This window comes from Larus michahellis, chromosome 7 (genome assembly GCF_964199755.1).
Source record: "Larus michahellis chromosome 7, bLarMic1.1, whole genome shotgun sequence".
Classification (NCBI taxonomy): Eukaryota; Metazoa; Chordata; class Aves; order Charadriiformes; family Laridae; genus Larus; species Larus michahellis.
In genome coordinates this window covers 31,676,932-31,694,471 of record NC_133902.1, presented here as the reverse complement: position 1 = coordinate 31,694,471, position 17,540 = coordinate 31,676,932, and the positions used below count along the sequence as shown (strand labels likewise).

The following is a 17,540-nucleotide window of genomic DNA, read 5'->3' as shown; positions in this document are numbered from 1 at the left end:
TGTACCATTCTTGCAAATACAGAGACTGAAACTTTCATGAAGAACATTTAAGAAAGCTTTATGTTTATCATTATTTATGAATCTAAAATACATAACTATTGTCAGTAAGTAATAAAAAGCAAAGCGTCTAATGAGAACTGATTTTCTCAGGCTTAATACATATGTGAAGCAGATTAACTCATTCAATACCTACTAGCATAGTTTTGGATGGAATACAAATAAAAACAAATGCGATGATGTTTACTAACATTCGTTGTCACTAAACAACTTACCCATCAAATGCCTGGAGTTCACATTCTTTAAGTACTGCGAGAGCATGTCCTTCGTATTCAGTTACTGTGGAAAATAACATTATTTAATTATCAGCAGATTAGATAATTTAAGAGGTTTTTTTTATTTTTTTGCCCTTCTAGCCTAAGGAACATTCGGCAATTCAGTTCAGATTTTTTAAACAATCATTAAATGCATTAGAAGTATGAGAAGGTATGTTTTACAGCTACACTCTAGCAAGAAGGCAAGACACATGGAAACTCAGCTGCCATCAGACGCATGGCTATTTAGTGCATTTAAATTCAGAGAATTAGCGAAGATGTTTGTTGCATCAAAATGCAAGTTTTAGCATTGACACAGTTGGTAAACTTCAGGAAAATGTGAGCATATCCTCAGTTAAGACTGAATTATTTCAGTATCAATCAAATCTAATTGCCTTTGTGTTAGGATATGCAAATAGCTAAATCAAAAAATATGAGGAGTTAAACACAGAAGTATGAAATCAAGCCAAATACCAGTGACAACAGAATATAACACACAGAGGAAGGTGGCACAAGTATACACCAGAGTTCATAGCCTCTGGAGGAAATGAATCTGTCACTCCACATTGATGTCTCTGTGTTTGCTGATACCCTACATAGTACTGTAAATGCCAGCGAAGACAGGATAAACTGGCATACTACAGATGGCACAAAGCATCATAACTACATTTAGCATTTTCTAGGCCAGCTTTGCCAGAAGAGACAGCCCAGCTGCAGCCACCCATCAAAGATTTTTGCTGACTGACATGACACTTGCAGATGGATTTTTTGTGTAAGAATGTGCATCATTATATGCAAAATTACATTAATCTTTCATGCTTGTCTGTCCCTGGTGCTAGCATAGTTCAAGGCTTTTCTCCAGTGTTTCTAAACACTGTTAAAATTATTAGTCTTGGTGTCTAAAACAATCATTCCGTATCTGTACCTGTTATAACAGTATTTCTACAGACTATTCAAGCGATGCTTACAACAACTGAAAAGACCTCTTTCTCGCCCTATATACATACACACACACAAATGCATGTGTATATAAATTTGTTTAAAAAACAAAAAGCCAAATAAGAGCGATAAGATTTTTACACTTCACACTAAACAAATCGCATATCAGCATATAACTTCTAATGTGTCACACCCATTATTAGCAAAGGTCTAGTGCTTGGCATTTCGGAAATTCTTAATTAAAAACTACAGTTATTTTGATTACATCAAAGGCAGAGAATTATCATTTTGCTACAGAAAAACCTATCACCAGCTTTCAGGAATGACTGACAGAATTTACTTTCATGCAGAATCTCTTCTGGAAGATCAAAGCACAATATTTAAGCTATCGTACTCAGTTTTGCTTTTACTGACGGGAACTATCTTTTTATCCTTATCTGTAGATTGTGGAAAAAAGTGACCAATAAAACCGTTCATCATGCAAAAAATGCAGAAAGGTTCAAATATCTTACCATTGCTTAACTGTGAAAGAAACTCTTCCCATGAAAACATACAGTTGGTTACCAGGTTACGTGCCTTGTTAAATGAACACGATGACATTTAGAACATTATGAGTACAGTCTAATTAAAACGGTACAGTAAATACGATTTTATTTTGTAAAAGAAAACATGCTCAGTGGTTTCCTAATGTAATGTGTGTAAGTTACACTTACTATTACAAGATTAATTCACTCAAAGAATAAGGACATGAAAATAAAGGGGACTCATGTCTACAGAGAAATCAATAAAAGCAGTAAAATTGAGTAGCGTTAGCCAGATTGATGGGGACTCCATCCTCTTTGGCTTAAATTTGGAATTTACACAGAAGGACTACTGCAAGGCTTAACACTGGGGATAATTCCAATGAATTTAAAATTTGATGAGAGAATGACAGAGGTACACAGCATCTGTTTGGAAACACTGTAACAAAAAGTTAATGAAAAAAGTTCCCAGGAAAGACTTCATGGGAACATACAGAAAATCTATCAAGTAAAAAAAGATTGAAAAAATCCAACACAGACATAGAAAGACCACATCTAAAAAGTTTTCTGCAGGCTTGACAACCTCCAGAGGGACATGTACAAGTCATTCTGATAGCTGGGAAAAAAGCTAGATGTTTGAATATTTGGTTCTGTTCCAATTCAGGGGAAAAAACCCAAAACCAAACCCAAAACCAAAAAAACCCACACAATAAATTTTGGTAACAGGACAAAAGAGCTCATCCACCATTTGAGAAGGATTCAGATTACGTATTTGGCAAAAATATTATCACAAAAGTATTATTTAATGCTGTTTGCAACCATTTCTAATGCATAATTAGAAAAGTGTACCTCATTTGAAGTCAAACATATCCAAAACATTGTAATACCCTGTCTCATGCAGCCAACAAGAAACTAGGCTTTCAGCCCTCGCATATAGAAAAAGCAGCATATAATTAGTGGGACGCTTCCATATGACACGCACAAACACTGGCGCTCGTGTCACAGACTAATGTCAATAGGATTAAACCTGCTAATGATAACAAGAGATTAACTGGTGTTAATGGATGGAAAAAAATATTAATGTTATTTACTGTATAGTAAGTTTAAACCTATGTTGTTTGTCCAATTCTCAATCACTCTTTTTTCCTTTGTGATTCTGTCCCAAAAATTGGGGTGTGGGGAATGCTCTTGGTTTTGCCTAAACATCCAGCTTGTAATTGTGCATCAACAGAAGAGTCAAAACTAGGAATAGAAGTGAGACAAACTAGGAGTCTGTCAGGGTTACCGTTATTTATTTTTCTTCAGTATGTGTAAGATTTTGCAAGATACTAATATATTTCAAAAATACTAGCTCCAATTATCGCTGTGTGCCAGTACTTATTGGTATCCCAACTGCAGAGCAAGCTTTTGTTCAACCAGATTTTTAGAAGAGTCACCGTTCTTTTCCTAACTGCCATATCCCAGCTGCAGCACTCAAGATTGCCAAACTCCTAAAAGACTGTATAAAGACTAATTTTAAGTATTGCTTAGCCTTAGCTGCCATTAAAATACTGTTTCAGTTTAAATTTGATAATTCCCACTTTCTTCTGCACTAAACACTTAAGGTTTGTTTATTCCATGTAACAAAAATAACCCCAAAACTCAACAAAACACAATCCGCTCCTTAAGACCTGTGGTTAATTTTACTAAAATTAATACATTTGCAGTGTGCAAAGTAATTTGGCAAAAAAACAGAAAACCCTACCAAATTTAAAGATAACTGGAGAAAGTAAATGCTATTTCAGAACTCACTTATCTACATACATGCCATTTGATGGCTGTATATCCTTGAGTAGGTGAAAATACCTCCACTCCAAACTTCTAAATAAATTTTAAAAATTTATTCCAGCAGAAGTTACAAGAATAAGATCTGGCAAGCTTGCTCACATAGGAAAAAACAGCCAGCTACCAAAATACAAGATCGGATGTGGAGAGCTCTGCCTTTCAGCATGCCATTGTCAAAGTTTGTTGGGTTTTGGGTGGGTTTTTTTAAGTACCCTGCAAATGTTGTATTGCGTATGCACTGGAAGTCACTTCAGAGGTTCCAATTTGCTTTAAGATTTTTACGCACAATTAAACTTTAAATATGTATATGTGAAAAGACTAAAAGTAAACTATCTTCAGGGTTAAAATTGTGCAAAAGCCTTCAACTTTTACTACCTAATACACCTTTGTACACCATTGTGTACATGCTGTATATCGGCCATGTTTCAAAAAAGCAGATTCCCACTCCAACTTCACAAAATCCAACGCAATTATGGGAGGAAAAAAACCTGTTCAATTTACTTGCATTGAGGCACTTAGCTTCATTAGAAGATGGTACCAGTAGACAGTACTTGCAATCAGCACCCATCACTACCACCCCTTTTTTTTTTTTTAAGTACATAATTTATAATTATTTATTTCTCTACTAGTATTTAAAACTCTAATGTAGTTTTCTCATTTTGCCTGTAGGAGGAGTGTTAGGCAGCTAATAAGCACAATAGTATTCGGACACTGCCAAAATAATTTTATTTTAAGGATAAACATTTATCTGGCTAAAACCAGAAGTTTCTTTTCAAATTTTAAAAGAAAAATAATTTTCAAAAAAAATTTATTCAATTAGGAATAGTGTTTTTAAAACCACTACAAATTATACTCATAGCTTATATTAAATTCTATTAATTAATCTAAAAAACTACGATACAGATTTGCTTATTAGTTCAGCTTTAGGATTCCAGGTGACATTACACAGCTAAAACCGTAATCTTACACATGTTAATAATAATGCTGCCTTTAACAGAGTCTAACAAACAAGGTTATGTTCACAGTAAAGATAAAAGAAACACTAACCAGTAGCACGGAATAAAATTTTTTAAAGGTAATTTTCTTTAAATAGATGCTTAAAGTAAAGTAATAAGTAATTTAACAATATGACATAGTCAGTCATCTCTAACTAAGGTTTGCATGACAAAAAAATCCTTCTTTTACAAAATTGTGACCAAACAAGGCTAAATTCAATTTCTAAGAAAACAGCATTATCATTAAGCTGTTTAAACTATCATCCATGCCTTGCAGGTGAAAAATATGTCTGTGAGAATCAAAACTTACATAAAGCTGCTGGTATTCCCTTATCAATTAAAGGAAGTTCAGAAATTATCACTGCAGAATTCTAACACAGACAAACTTTTTCACACTTATTCCTATGCATCTTTAATCTTTGATTGATTTTACTTTAAATCGTGGGCTAAATAATTTAAAAATACATAGATACAGGTAATAAAATTAGCAAGATAAACCTCATATACAAACACTTATTGCATTATTATATCCTCATGCCTAAATTAGATTTGCTCAGAATGATTTTTGGCCTACAACCTGAACTACTCATGATTTCACAAGAAGTTTAAGTGACAACTGTAGGATGAGCCCTCTGCCCGATAATTTGTTTAAGCTGGAATTGATTATTTTGCAAGACAATTACAACAGACATAGGGAAAAATACTTTTTGGTGTTAAAATACCTTGCACCAGAGTTTATACTTCCCATGGATATGAAATGCAAAATCAAGAATCAGCAGTGTATTAAAGGGAATTGTAATACTATGGATAAGAAATTATTTGGAACAGGAAATACTAATATAATTTCTCTGTAAACTTGGGTGGGTTTTAGGACCAAATTTGGTGCACGATAAGTTTTGGTATCTTCACAGAAGAGGGCAGAAGTAATGACCAGATCATTCATACGTTACTGCTTTAAGAAAATGCATTGTTTTCCTTGTTCGTTTTCCTATAAAAAGTCAAACAAATGAAACAGTCAAAGGGCAAATTCAGGACATAAAGCAGAACTCTGGTACAAACTGGGGCCTTAAATCCAAAGCGGCTATCAGGAACCCATTGCTGAGCAGAAGGCAGCATCACTACAACTTTAATAAGTTGTACCTTCGCATTCCCCAGACACCAAGTTGTGGCCCTGTGCCTCGTGAGAACTGCCCTTGTCATCACAGAACTTAATCACTTAGGCTTCCAAGTCATCTCTGAAACTGAGTCAGAATCCAGAAATAATGTGTCCTTCGGATAAGCCCCTCTTACGATGTCAGGCCAATAGATGTGCTCAGAAACATAAGGACATGTGTTTGTCAGAATGCGGGAACAACTCTTAGTAAGCATATACAGGACTCTCAGACATTAAATGCTGGTTTCTTTTTATAGAATGCTTGCTTTAAAAAATACAAAAACAATATATTACTAGTATTGATACTAGAGGGGAAAAATATTAAACGAATAACAGAATTAGTAAAACATTTTTTTTACTAAATAAAAATACATTATATTCCATTAACTATCATTCAAATGCACTACTTGCAGGGAAAGCCAATAAAGATTAGCGGTAAATTCAAGTTATCTTGCGCACTTAAGTACTTGTTTCACAAAGGATTAAACTATGCTTTTGAAGCAACTTACCTGTGACATCAGTTTTGATGTCAGCAAGCCTAAAAAGAGGTGCGACTTGTTCATAATAAACATGAGCGGCTTCTCTTTTGTGGCTGCTTGGATTAACAAACACTTTTAAGGATTTTGGTCTATTTTGAAAGCCTAAAGGAAAACACAAAACATTTAAGATTACAAACAGCCCAGCTATTTGTACAGCTTAAATGAATTTTTAATATTAGAATTATTACAGTACTTTAACAGGGTAAAGTAAAGGTAAGTAAACTATAGCCTAAAAAATGTCTCAATTTCTTGGATGTGCGCTATTTATCTTAAAATTATACTACTGATTACTTTTCTGTGTACAGCTAATAAACAGTAGAAATTAATCATACACTAACCAAAACATTGTAGGAACCAGAAAAAAAAAAAGTGTATGTCATAATCTAGTTAAACCCTGATACAGGAGCAGGGTGAATGTGGAGAAGTTATAAGATTGGGCAACAACAACAACAAAAAATTAAACATCAAAACATATCCTTTTTGGAACTTAATATGAAACACTGCCAGCAGGCGTATGACAATAACACCCAACAAGACTGATACTACAATCCAATACTTTTGTTTTCCGAGATTTCAAATCAAACACTGCAAATGAAATTCCCTCATCTTGAAAGAAGTCCAAAGAAATACAAAGAAATAGAAAAACTGGTAATATCACTCAGAAATCTCAGAATTATTGTTCATTTTATTTTTTAAAAAGTTAAGTTTAGGTCTTCAAAGTAACAAGTTCTGAGCAAACAACACTGAGAAATACTGCTACGCAAGCAGTATCTTGTCTTGCACATTCATCCCATGAAGTAATTTTATTATTTGGAATATGGCATTTTGTTGCATAGTAAATAATTCATACTAAAACAAATAACATCATTACTTTTCAAGTTCTCTTTTCTAGAATTCCTACAATTGCCATGATTCAGCGAGGCTGGTTTGCTACAAAAAGCAACTGGTGGTGTGCGATACTGCTGTTTCTTTGGTAGTTTTTTAAGATAAATGATTTGAACAATTTTGTACTCAATTAATTTATGAATTCTAAGTTTTCTTTTAGTATCAGGTTACACTATCACTGTCTTAGCCAAGTGAAAGCTAGAATATCTGGCAAGTATACTGCTTTCAACATTCAAGAACAAAATTAGTAGTAGGCCACAACTCCAAAAGGAGCCAAGAGTGAAAGCTGCCCCATCTAGAGCGTTACTTCAATTTTTACAGCCACGTGTACCTTCAGAATGTCAGCTGGGACCTTCTGAAGCTCTTCCCACTTCACCTCAACACCTGAACAGGAGCAATTCCTCAGAGAAATTCTAGCTAAATATTATTTCAGCATCAAAGGGAAAAGCGTTCCTTAAGATCAAAAGATAGCAAGTATAAAAGTCCCACCGATTATTTTTTTCACTTATTTAAACACATAAGAGAATATGGAAATGAAAACTAGCATTTTATCCAGTTTGTGTTAGTAAATCTTAGAAGACTTCTTAGATACTGAATGAAATTACGAGATCAGGTTGCTACTATAACCTGAAAGCATACATAAAAAACAAGATTTCTAATTATATTTATGGCAAAATGTTACGCACAGTGCCGTGTCATTGCATGGCAAATTAATCCCGATGAAATCTTAGAGCCTGATGAATCCCGAATGTCTTCAGTAATAAGCCTTACTACCTATATTTGAAAGTATCTCCTATAAAAAGGAGATAAAAAGTAAATAGGGAACTTGGTGAGGACAGCCGATGTGCTGCAGGGCAGGGCTGCCATTCACAAGGACCTTGATTAGCTACAAGAAAGGTTTGACAAAAGCCTCAAGATGTTCAATAAAGACAACCATGAAGTCCAGCACCCGGCCCAGCACAACCCTCGAAGTGCAGGCTGGGGATTGACCAACTATGCAGCACCTCTTTAGAGAGATCTGAGGTTCCTGATGGACAGGAAGTTGGGACATGAGTACACTGTGCCACTGATGCCATGAAGGCCAAGTGCTTACTGGGTTGCACCAACAAGAGGGTGATCAGCAGGTCAAAGGGTATCACTATGCCCTTGTATTCAACATCTTTTGAGCTTGACTCTCAAAAACTGCGTCCACTTTTAGGCCCCCAGCATAAGACTGAGAAAGGGGAGCAAGTCCAACGGAGGACTGTGACAACAACAAGGGGCTGGAACAGGCCACATACAAGAGGCAGAGGGAGCTGCCTTTGGATAGCCTTGAGAAGAGAATCTACCAAAGTTCTGTCCTTAAGCGTCTACTGTGGGAGTAACAAAGACCACCAAGCCAGACTTCTTGCAGGTGCAAGGACAAAAAGGCAACAGACACAAGTTGCAGCAAGGGATATTCCAATCTGAAATAAAGAAAAACACTCTTCACAATGAGGGCGGTTAAGCCATGGACCACACTGCCCAGAGATGCTGTGGAATGTCCGTCCTTAGAGATTTTCGAAACTTATCAATTTAGCAATCTGATCTCATATAGAAGCTCACCTGTTCCTAGCAGGAAGCTGGAATAGATAATTTCCAGAGGTACATTCCAACTAAATTATTCTTGATTCTCTGGAAGCAGAAACAGTACTGTACTGTAGTGTAATTTCTAATCATAGGAATTACCACACAAATAGGGAATAAATGTTCCCGAAGTCTATTAAAACACATAAATCATCATCATAAAGACATTATAATAATTGTTATACAAAACACTTAATGGAAATCTGCTATCTGGTACTGTTGCAGTCTTTTAGATGTCATAAAAATATTAAGACCAAAAAATTAATTTCTGTGGCCTGATAATTTTGCCTAAAGTGTCAATAGAAATTAAATTGAAGGCGACAAGAACACGGACTCCTGATTTAAAAGAGAAAAGATTTAGCCACATTGATAAATGTGCTGTAATGCTTCTTATCTTCTCTACGAGAGATCTACCTGTGATCAGCTGCCCCTAAATGCTTGACCTCCACCAACACCCAGAGCCACAAAACTGTAAAAAATGACTACAGAGTCTTTGATTTGTAAGTAAAACATACCTTTAAATTTATAAATGGATATATATTTATAACACATGAAGCGAAGGGAAGGAATAGGAGAATAGGAAAGTAGAAAGCTTGTAGAGAGGTGATGAAGTGTCATAAATGTGACCCAGACAGTGCGAGTTACAATAAACCACAACTGCTAAACCACCATGAGCAGAAAACTGAAGGGAAAAAAGCAAACATCAGTATCTCACTTAACTTTGAGTTTTAGGTGTAAAAATCGAAGCCCCAGCTGGCAATATAAAGCTTTACAAGAAAGCATAAGCAGGCAAAAGAATACAGACTTTCCAACTGGAGGCGGGGGGAAATCCTAGATTTTTAAGAAAACAGTTGAATTATTTTATTTAACCAAAAATTATTCTAAACCAGGAACTGTATTTATGATTATATATATTAGGTTATTGTTGAAAACTAGAACAGAGTTAATACATAAATCCTAGTGAGATTTTCAAGAATCAAATGAATTCACAGGATAGAAGTGTTAGAATATTCTCTTTATGACTGCTTGAATATCAATTTAATTTTTTAGAGAGGTAAACTATTTATAGCAATAGGTATCACAAACAAGGCATTTGAGCAGGGATATGGTACACTACTGATTTGTTCGTGCCAAATGAGTGCCAACTGACATGAAAGAATGATCACAACAAAAATTATTTGTCATTATTATCATTAGCTGGACATGTTATAACACACCAAAAAACTGAGTTTAATGAATAACAATATCCAGTAACAGTCAAAAAATTAAACTTTCACACAATTATGTAGTGAAACTTCTTAAAAAGCATTTTTAAATAATAATCATCTTTGATTAATCCATATAGATGTTGTTTAAAGAAAATTAAATCTCATTTACTACAGTCTGCAACTGATTTCAGTCTGTCAGCCTTTTGGTGTTCTCCTAACTGGTATTCTGTTATTGTTTGCCGTGGCTGCTCCATTTGAAACGAACCAGCAGCCGAAAGCAGGAAGGCCAACTGTTCCTCTAGTACTAACAAATGTGCTAATATGCACTAGTTTAAACTTGATCTATCAAGTGAAGCAGTGAACCATGAAAGGTGGTGGGTCAATCAGGGTGTTCTGAAAACAAAGGCTCATAGGGCAGCAGAGACGCTACGCTCAGACGTACATCTGTGCTGCTTTCAGCTCTTAGCTTTATGAAAATGGGTTTATGTTACAAAAGTTAAGAGCCTGGAATCATGTCATTATTGCATACATTTATAAATACTTTATACAGCAGTAAGAATTTTATACATGAGGAAAACTAATAATATGAGACAGATTTGTTAATGTAACTATAGAGACACCACTGTTAATATTAACTAACCAAAGTTAATGTTTAACATTAATGGTTTAATTAAAACTTCATGCATGAAGTTTCAGACATTCATATCAAATCCCACTGAGAGATACTACAGAGTAGTAGATAAAAATAAAATGCACTTTATGCATTTTTTTGCTACTTTATCATTTATTCTTAACCATATTTACTGCCTTCTGATAGTTTACAAAGTTTTTAAGTAAAACTTTTTCAAATCAACTGTTACTAAAAAATAAGTCTTACCTTGCTAAAAATAATAATAATAATAATCAACAAATGGATAAGCATTGATAATTATGCATTTTCTTCCATTTCTGGGGCTATCAACTCTTTAAGTAACACTGAGCATTTGCATGCACAGAGGATTTTAAATTAAACAGTGAATTCCACTGACAGAGTATGTCCGCTGTACATGCCCGTGAGTCCAGCACAAAAGGATGCGAACATATAAATCAAAATCACGGAGAGCTAGGTGTACAACAGGTCTGACGTGAGCTCACCAGCACACTACAGTGTGTCTAAGCTGCCATTTGGGGCTTTCCGGCAGCCAGTCCAGAACCAAGGCTCCATAGGTGCATGCCTCAAGACGGCAGTGATTATTTTACATCAGTTTAGCGAATATGCAATATATGGGAAGATCACCGTATCATTGAGCAGGCTCTTCATATCTAGCTGGCATGCACATGAGCAGCAGAAACGTTATGCAGAAAATAAGAACTTATTTAAAAGTGGGAAGCTGGTAGTACACGTGTTTTGTTACCCTCTCTCACACACACACAAAAAGCCATTAATAGCAGCCACAGTAACTACATTCTAAATAACTACATTATATCTGTGTGCTCACTTGTATGACGACAGGCTTCATCAAAAATTATAGCCTAGCTAGTCTGAGCAGAAATTGAAAGCAACAGAGGATACTCACTATGAAGAGAGCAAGGATGAACAGGAAAAACCATGCAGGAAACATTCAAGTCAGACACAAGACGCACAGTGAAAGGGAAACCGTGTACATGGTGTTTCAGAAAAAAAGTGAAATCTTCACTAGAGCAAATCTCCAGATAAAACTCTAGCTCATGTCATCACTGATAAACTTGCTTTTGTTGTTCCTCAAATTACTACATATGCATAAAAACCTAAAAACCTGTCAGAGTAAGGTAAACAAATAGAAATGGCATTTCTTTTGAAAAGAGACACACCTTTCCATAATATTTAGCCACTCTGACAAATGAAAGTACATGTTTACTGACAGCCATACCCAAACATATATACACTCTACTTCGGTAAATCACCAGCTTTTCATTTGCTCCAGCCTAGAAGTAATAAAAAACCTTAAAGTAAATAATGCAGCAATTAATGAAAATTTACTTTGTGATCAGATAGATCTGAAAAAGATATGTACACTTAAATTGTGATCATTTTAGAAGGATGAAATTTTAACTTTATCCTGCAGTTCATAAGGAAACCAAAAAGGAGCCAATCTGAGTTCATTAACAAAGATGTCAGAAGCAAAACCACTGAAAATTCATCACTGAGCAGAGATATACCAATGTGCCTTTTGAGATTTCAGTTAGTGAGGAATCAACAGAACTTATCTGCATTTTATACTTTTAGCCCAGACTTGGATCCCACTGGGAACTTCCTGCCAATGTTTGGTACGTTCTAAATAACAGGACTTTTGTTTCTGAATTATACCATCACTATACCGTCACTGTTTAAATTACTGATAATGTGTCTCTGCCACACTAAATGCAAAAATGCTGCTGGTTTTTTTGCTGCTTTTCTGGATAGAAAGGCAGTTTGAATATCCACTGAGTCTTCAAAACGTAACAGTGTAAAAACTTCTACTGTAATTACAGAACTTAAAACAATAAACACATTAGTAAATTATATTCTGGGGCTTGTGTTTGGGGTTTTTTTTCCCCCCTTCTTAGTCCTGATTGTTCCTGAACTAAAAGGAAAGGAGAAAAATGTATGGATTAGAGATCAAGAAAAATCTGTGCAAGGTTTGAGCTTCTGGAGAAAAACTGAAGCCAAAGGAAGAACTAGAAACAGCAACAACATTGCACAGAATGCTTTTTTCAGGTTCAGGTGGCTTCCAATTACAAAGCTATAAAACAGAGGCTGCACCTCCAAGTCAAGACAACCTGAGCAGGAGACACTGCAGCTTTTTTTCTGTGAACATATGGTGTCACTGCTCCTGATGGATGGAGGGTAATCTGGGAACAAAACAGACATTTGCTCCTTATGCAAATGTCCTTGCCTTTATGGGTAGCTGGAGATCTGCAAGAATCTTGGCACTTCTGCAGATTTGGATATTTCGTGATAAAGCCTTTCAAAAAGGGGCAAGGGAAGGCACTTTTTAATACACTTTTATTTGTAAAATCCAAAGCATATTGTAAGCAAAAAATGTAAGAATGCACCGTTAATAACTCATATTATTTTACATTCTCTAATATCTGCTTTTGACACAGATAGTAGTCACTTTAGTAGAAGTAAACTATAAATCATTATTGAAAGTGTTATTACAAACACTACAGATGTGTAAGATTTGAATTCTGTAATCTGGCTCAGCATCAACAACTCAGCTATTGCAAGATGGATTGTTTTTCTTCTGTAATAAACAAACTCGTTTACTATAGTCTGTAAGCAGAGACATATTTTGGAGCTAAATCAGAGAGTTTGGTTTGTGGGTTTTTTATTGTTTTGGGGTTTTTTTAAATCAAAAGTATGCTATATTCTGTGTCTTTCCAACATTGATAGTATTAAATTACAGTGAAAGTCTTTGGTGTTTTGAGTTTTTTCCCTAAATGGTGAATATTTTTTTCTTAAATTTAATACAGCTTCCATGAAAAAAAATGCAACTATCATGGGTTAAACAAAGCATCCTGAAACTGGCATCAGCCCAGGCAAACACAGAACAGTATTTTTAAAATTAAGAGTAGCCTCTCATCACTAGCTAGTGTCAATACATTTTGTATAAAATCATACAATAAGAGTCCTACAGAAACTTAAGAGGAGTTCCACCTGTGAATTTAAGCAGAAGAGGAAAGCCTCTCCCATAAGTCTCTTAAAGAATCTGCAGGTCTCAAGTGGGAGCTCCTAAACAGTCACTGGGAAGTCCCTGAAGTGTGCCCAGGACTGCAGTATCTGTAGTCCCATTAGATGTGCTGCAATTCCATGTGAAAACATCAACAATGTGTTTTATTTCTTTAAGAAACTGAATTCCCAAAAGACTCTTCTGTCGGAATATAGTAAGCCACTTATTTTCAGCAGCTTCCAAAACACTTCCAAAAAATAGCATCAATTTAATTTTTACAGATGCATTAGTCAATTATTGTCACTTTCCTAAATTTTACACTTCACCGTGTAAAACTTCAGTAGTAAGCATTCACCAGCAATAACATTCATATCTGTGTGTCTTAATTTCCACAGGCAAAATATTTTTCTAGGCATCACTCAACTTTATGTATTGCCAATAGAAACAAGTCTGAAATAATAATGACATCAACCCCAATTAAGTACTTACCATTCAAAATTTCCTTTAGATGTCTAAACCACGATTGACAATGATCTTCACTTAAGTTATTTAAATGGACAGCACAGTCTGTTAGTTTATTCCCTTCTTTATTCAAGCATTTAAAAATTGTGATACCCAACAAAGTACCACCATTTTTCTGCCCTGCAAAACGACGACGTTTCAGTTTTACTGAAAATACATCTTTCATTTCAATAATCTCCTCTTGAGCCTGTAAAACCGTACTGGAATCACCTGTGGGGAAAAAAAAAAGAAAAAAAAGAAAAGAAAAAGAAGCATTATTGATATGATTAGGAGTAATATCTAAAAAGAAAAAAAAAATACCGTTACCGCTTCATCTCTAGCTTCACTTGTTGCATCTGCTCATGCCTGTATTGAAACTTATTGCATATAATTTGGCTCAATCACTGGTCTTACATTTTACCAACTTTCTGTTATTTAGGTTAGGTATCCAGCTATACAAATAACATGAATTCAAAGAGGTTATTTAATCCCTTTTCTGATATTGAAAAAAATGAATAAAATTGCAGACTAAGAACAATGAACCACTTTTTATTTTTTGCATTTGCATTCAAAGAGCAAATTCTTCATTGTATTCTCCTCAATCATCGATCAGAAAGGGTGCTATGACCCAAGCTGACTATATGCTCAATTTATTTTCTCATTTGATACGACTTCTGCCTTTTGAGTTTAGACTGGAGACATATCAGAAAACAGTTAAGCAAAAATAGAAAAATAAGCAAAAAGCGTGTCACCCATCTTAGCTTTCATTTTCGAGTTACAAATTTACTTTAGAAGACAAGTAAAAGAAAAACAGTTTCAAGAAAAACAGTTTCAAAAGTTCTTTTGACAGTTCAAGACCCTCAGCCCAGGGGAGATCTGCGCTAGGCTGGAACACTAAGTGAAGGTTTTCTTATCTCGGGGCTGTCGTGCACAGGGACACCGTGGCTGCAGACACTACCGCTTCAGTGACACTAGTTCCAGATGCCTTTTGGAGATGGACCAAGTGAACCACTGTGATACAGGCTTCCCTTCCTTCTGCTCTCTTGAGCCATAAAACACCTGATTCCTCAAAAACAAAGTCAGATACACAGATTGAATGAAAAATGTCACCATTGCTGTAGGGGTCAGATACTCTGGACATGAAAAGAAAAGCTTTCCTGCTTTCTTTGTAATTACAGCCGTTCCGATATGCTAGACCTATAAAGGTCCCTCTGCAGCCCAAGGCAAGAAACACTACAAACCAGAAACCTTTTCCAAATCTCGCAACAGCTCAGTCAAGTGGTTTCTCAATAGCAAAAGCCATAACAGATTCTGTTTGATGACTATTTGCTGCATGCTGAACTGAAGTGCCTGGGAGAAGCTGAAAAAGACTCTTTTAACTGTCTTCCTGGAGAAGATGGACAGCACTGCAAGTGTGAGGCTGCAAAATCACGTGTCGCCTATTTCATTACACGACATGAAGCTGGGGGCTTCAGAGAGTCCTAACTTTCCTGAGCAGAGAAAAAGAAGCCTGCATCAATTCTTGTAACGGATGCCGGCATTTCTCAACATTATTTCTTGAACCAGACTATGCAGCAATCATCTTTCTATCCAGAAATCCTGGAAGATTGTTGCACCGCAGCAATCCTAACACAGCTAAAGCTTAAGTCAGTATTACCTCTCCTGACAATTCTCAAACAACCCAATTTTTCCTATTCCATACCAAATAACCTACCGCAGATGACCTTATACTTCCTACATATTTTTCCAACTTGTTACATTTTACCATCTTGATTTCTCCATATGTCAGCTACTAAGGTGTAAAATTGGACTAAAATCATTCCATCCTTATCAGGAATACTGTGACAAGTAAATGTGTGTGTGCACTGAGATAGTACACGGGAAATTGTCTGTAGCGCAGCTTTTCAGAAGTATGCAGCAAATAAACAGGAGGAAACTCACCAAACAACAGAAAACAAAACAAAGCTTAAAGTACTGTAATCATTGCTATAAAAGTATTTTCTACAATATATATTGAAAGAAATTGGGGGACTGAGGGGAAAAAAATTTGCATGATTCCATTTGAACTATGATTTTGCATAGACTCAAAGGGAGAGTGGACACTGTACAAGTAACCTTAATACCAACATTACCAAATCAGAGATCTTGATATTTTTTTTTTTTCATACTTTGTATTACTCTTTTTTTGGGGTAAATGATCATGTTATGCATACGCATCACAAATAAATGCCAAACATTAGCCTATTTATCCTGCACAAATCAAGTAAAATGAAGGCCTGTTAAAATACTTTATATTCCCCCACTAGCTTTCATAGAATGACATTTACTCATAAGCCAGGTCTTGTCTATTCTTTTCAAGCTACTATTTCAGCCAGACTCTTATTTGCTTTTACACCTTCCCCTTACTCTGTATTTGTCAAATTCTTGTGTTGCTCAGATGCACGTCAAAACTTTGGACATTTAAAATAACATATTCTTACTAGGCGGCACTACACTTTCAAAAGTAGTACTTGACTCTCGTTGTTCTACTGGAATACATTTCCAGATACAGCTTGGAGAAACACATAAACTGTAGGAATACTGAATCGTACAAAAGCATCAGCCTCGAGTTTTAAATTGTAGAGCAAATATTAACTAGCTAGTAGGATTAGGACAGCCAATTTTTACTAAAGTTGAAAAGAAATTTGCATAAAAGTCCCTCAGCACATTCTATAATTTTCATTATCTGTTTTTACTGAAAATAAGATCATCACAAATACAGCAAAATTTTATAAAACAATTCAAATAAAGAAAATTTAATCGTGAGCTACATTTATAAAATATTTCTAGTATGTGGTAACAACCAAGTTTATTTTAAAAATAAACTATTTATTTGGTTAGACACTTTTTTAAACTTCCAAAACCCTATGATTCGTTAGTATCACATTGGTTATTGCTAGCTGTTTCAGGACATTAACTATCCTCTCACATTACTTAGAAAGATATTGGGTACCATCTGTTCTTGCAAGAGATTTAAGTATACATCTATTAGATATCATGCTATTTATTTAATTCAGTACCCGCTTCCCATTGTTGTATCTTCTGAAAAAAAAAAGTCAATTTAATTACAAGGAATAAAGATAATCTCTTCTACCAGGCTGCTCTGTCATCACAAGAGCAGAGAGGGAACCTGTATAAAGTAGGTTGCAGGCGTTCCGAAGAATAAAACTAACAGCACTTAACATTTAACAAAGATCTAACAAAACCAGAATATATGGCACTTAAAAAAAAAATTGCTGTAAGCCAAGGGCTTGTCTAAATCAATCTCAGCACATCTGTCTGATGTAGAGCGTAAACAGGATTAGAGTTGGATTTATCTGCTTGACGCTAATTGTACTCACAGTTTCTG

General features: G+C 35.3%; 1 protein-coding gene across 3 annotated transcripts in view; it reads right to left on the bottom strand.

The window, feature by feature from the left end:
* CERKL (CERK like autophagy regulator) overlaps positions 1-17,540 on the bottom strand; it is a 58,609-nt gene that overhangs the window by 18,829 nt on the left and 22,240 nt on the right. For all 3 annotated transcript variants that reach the window (XM_074593659.1, XM_074593660.1, XM_074593662.1), the window contains 3 exons: positions 14,141-14,383; positions 6,253-6,384; positions 273-336 (listed from right to left, as the gene is read on the bottom strand). In XM_074593659.1, the coding sequence (XP_074449760.1) occupies positions 273-336; positions 6,253-6,384; positions 14,141-14,383 (439 nt within the window). The remainder of the gene's footprint in view (positions 1-272; positions 337-6,252; positions 6,385-14,140; positions 14,384-17,540) is intronic.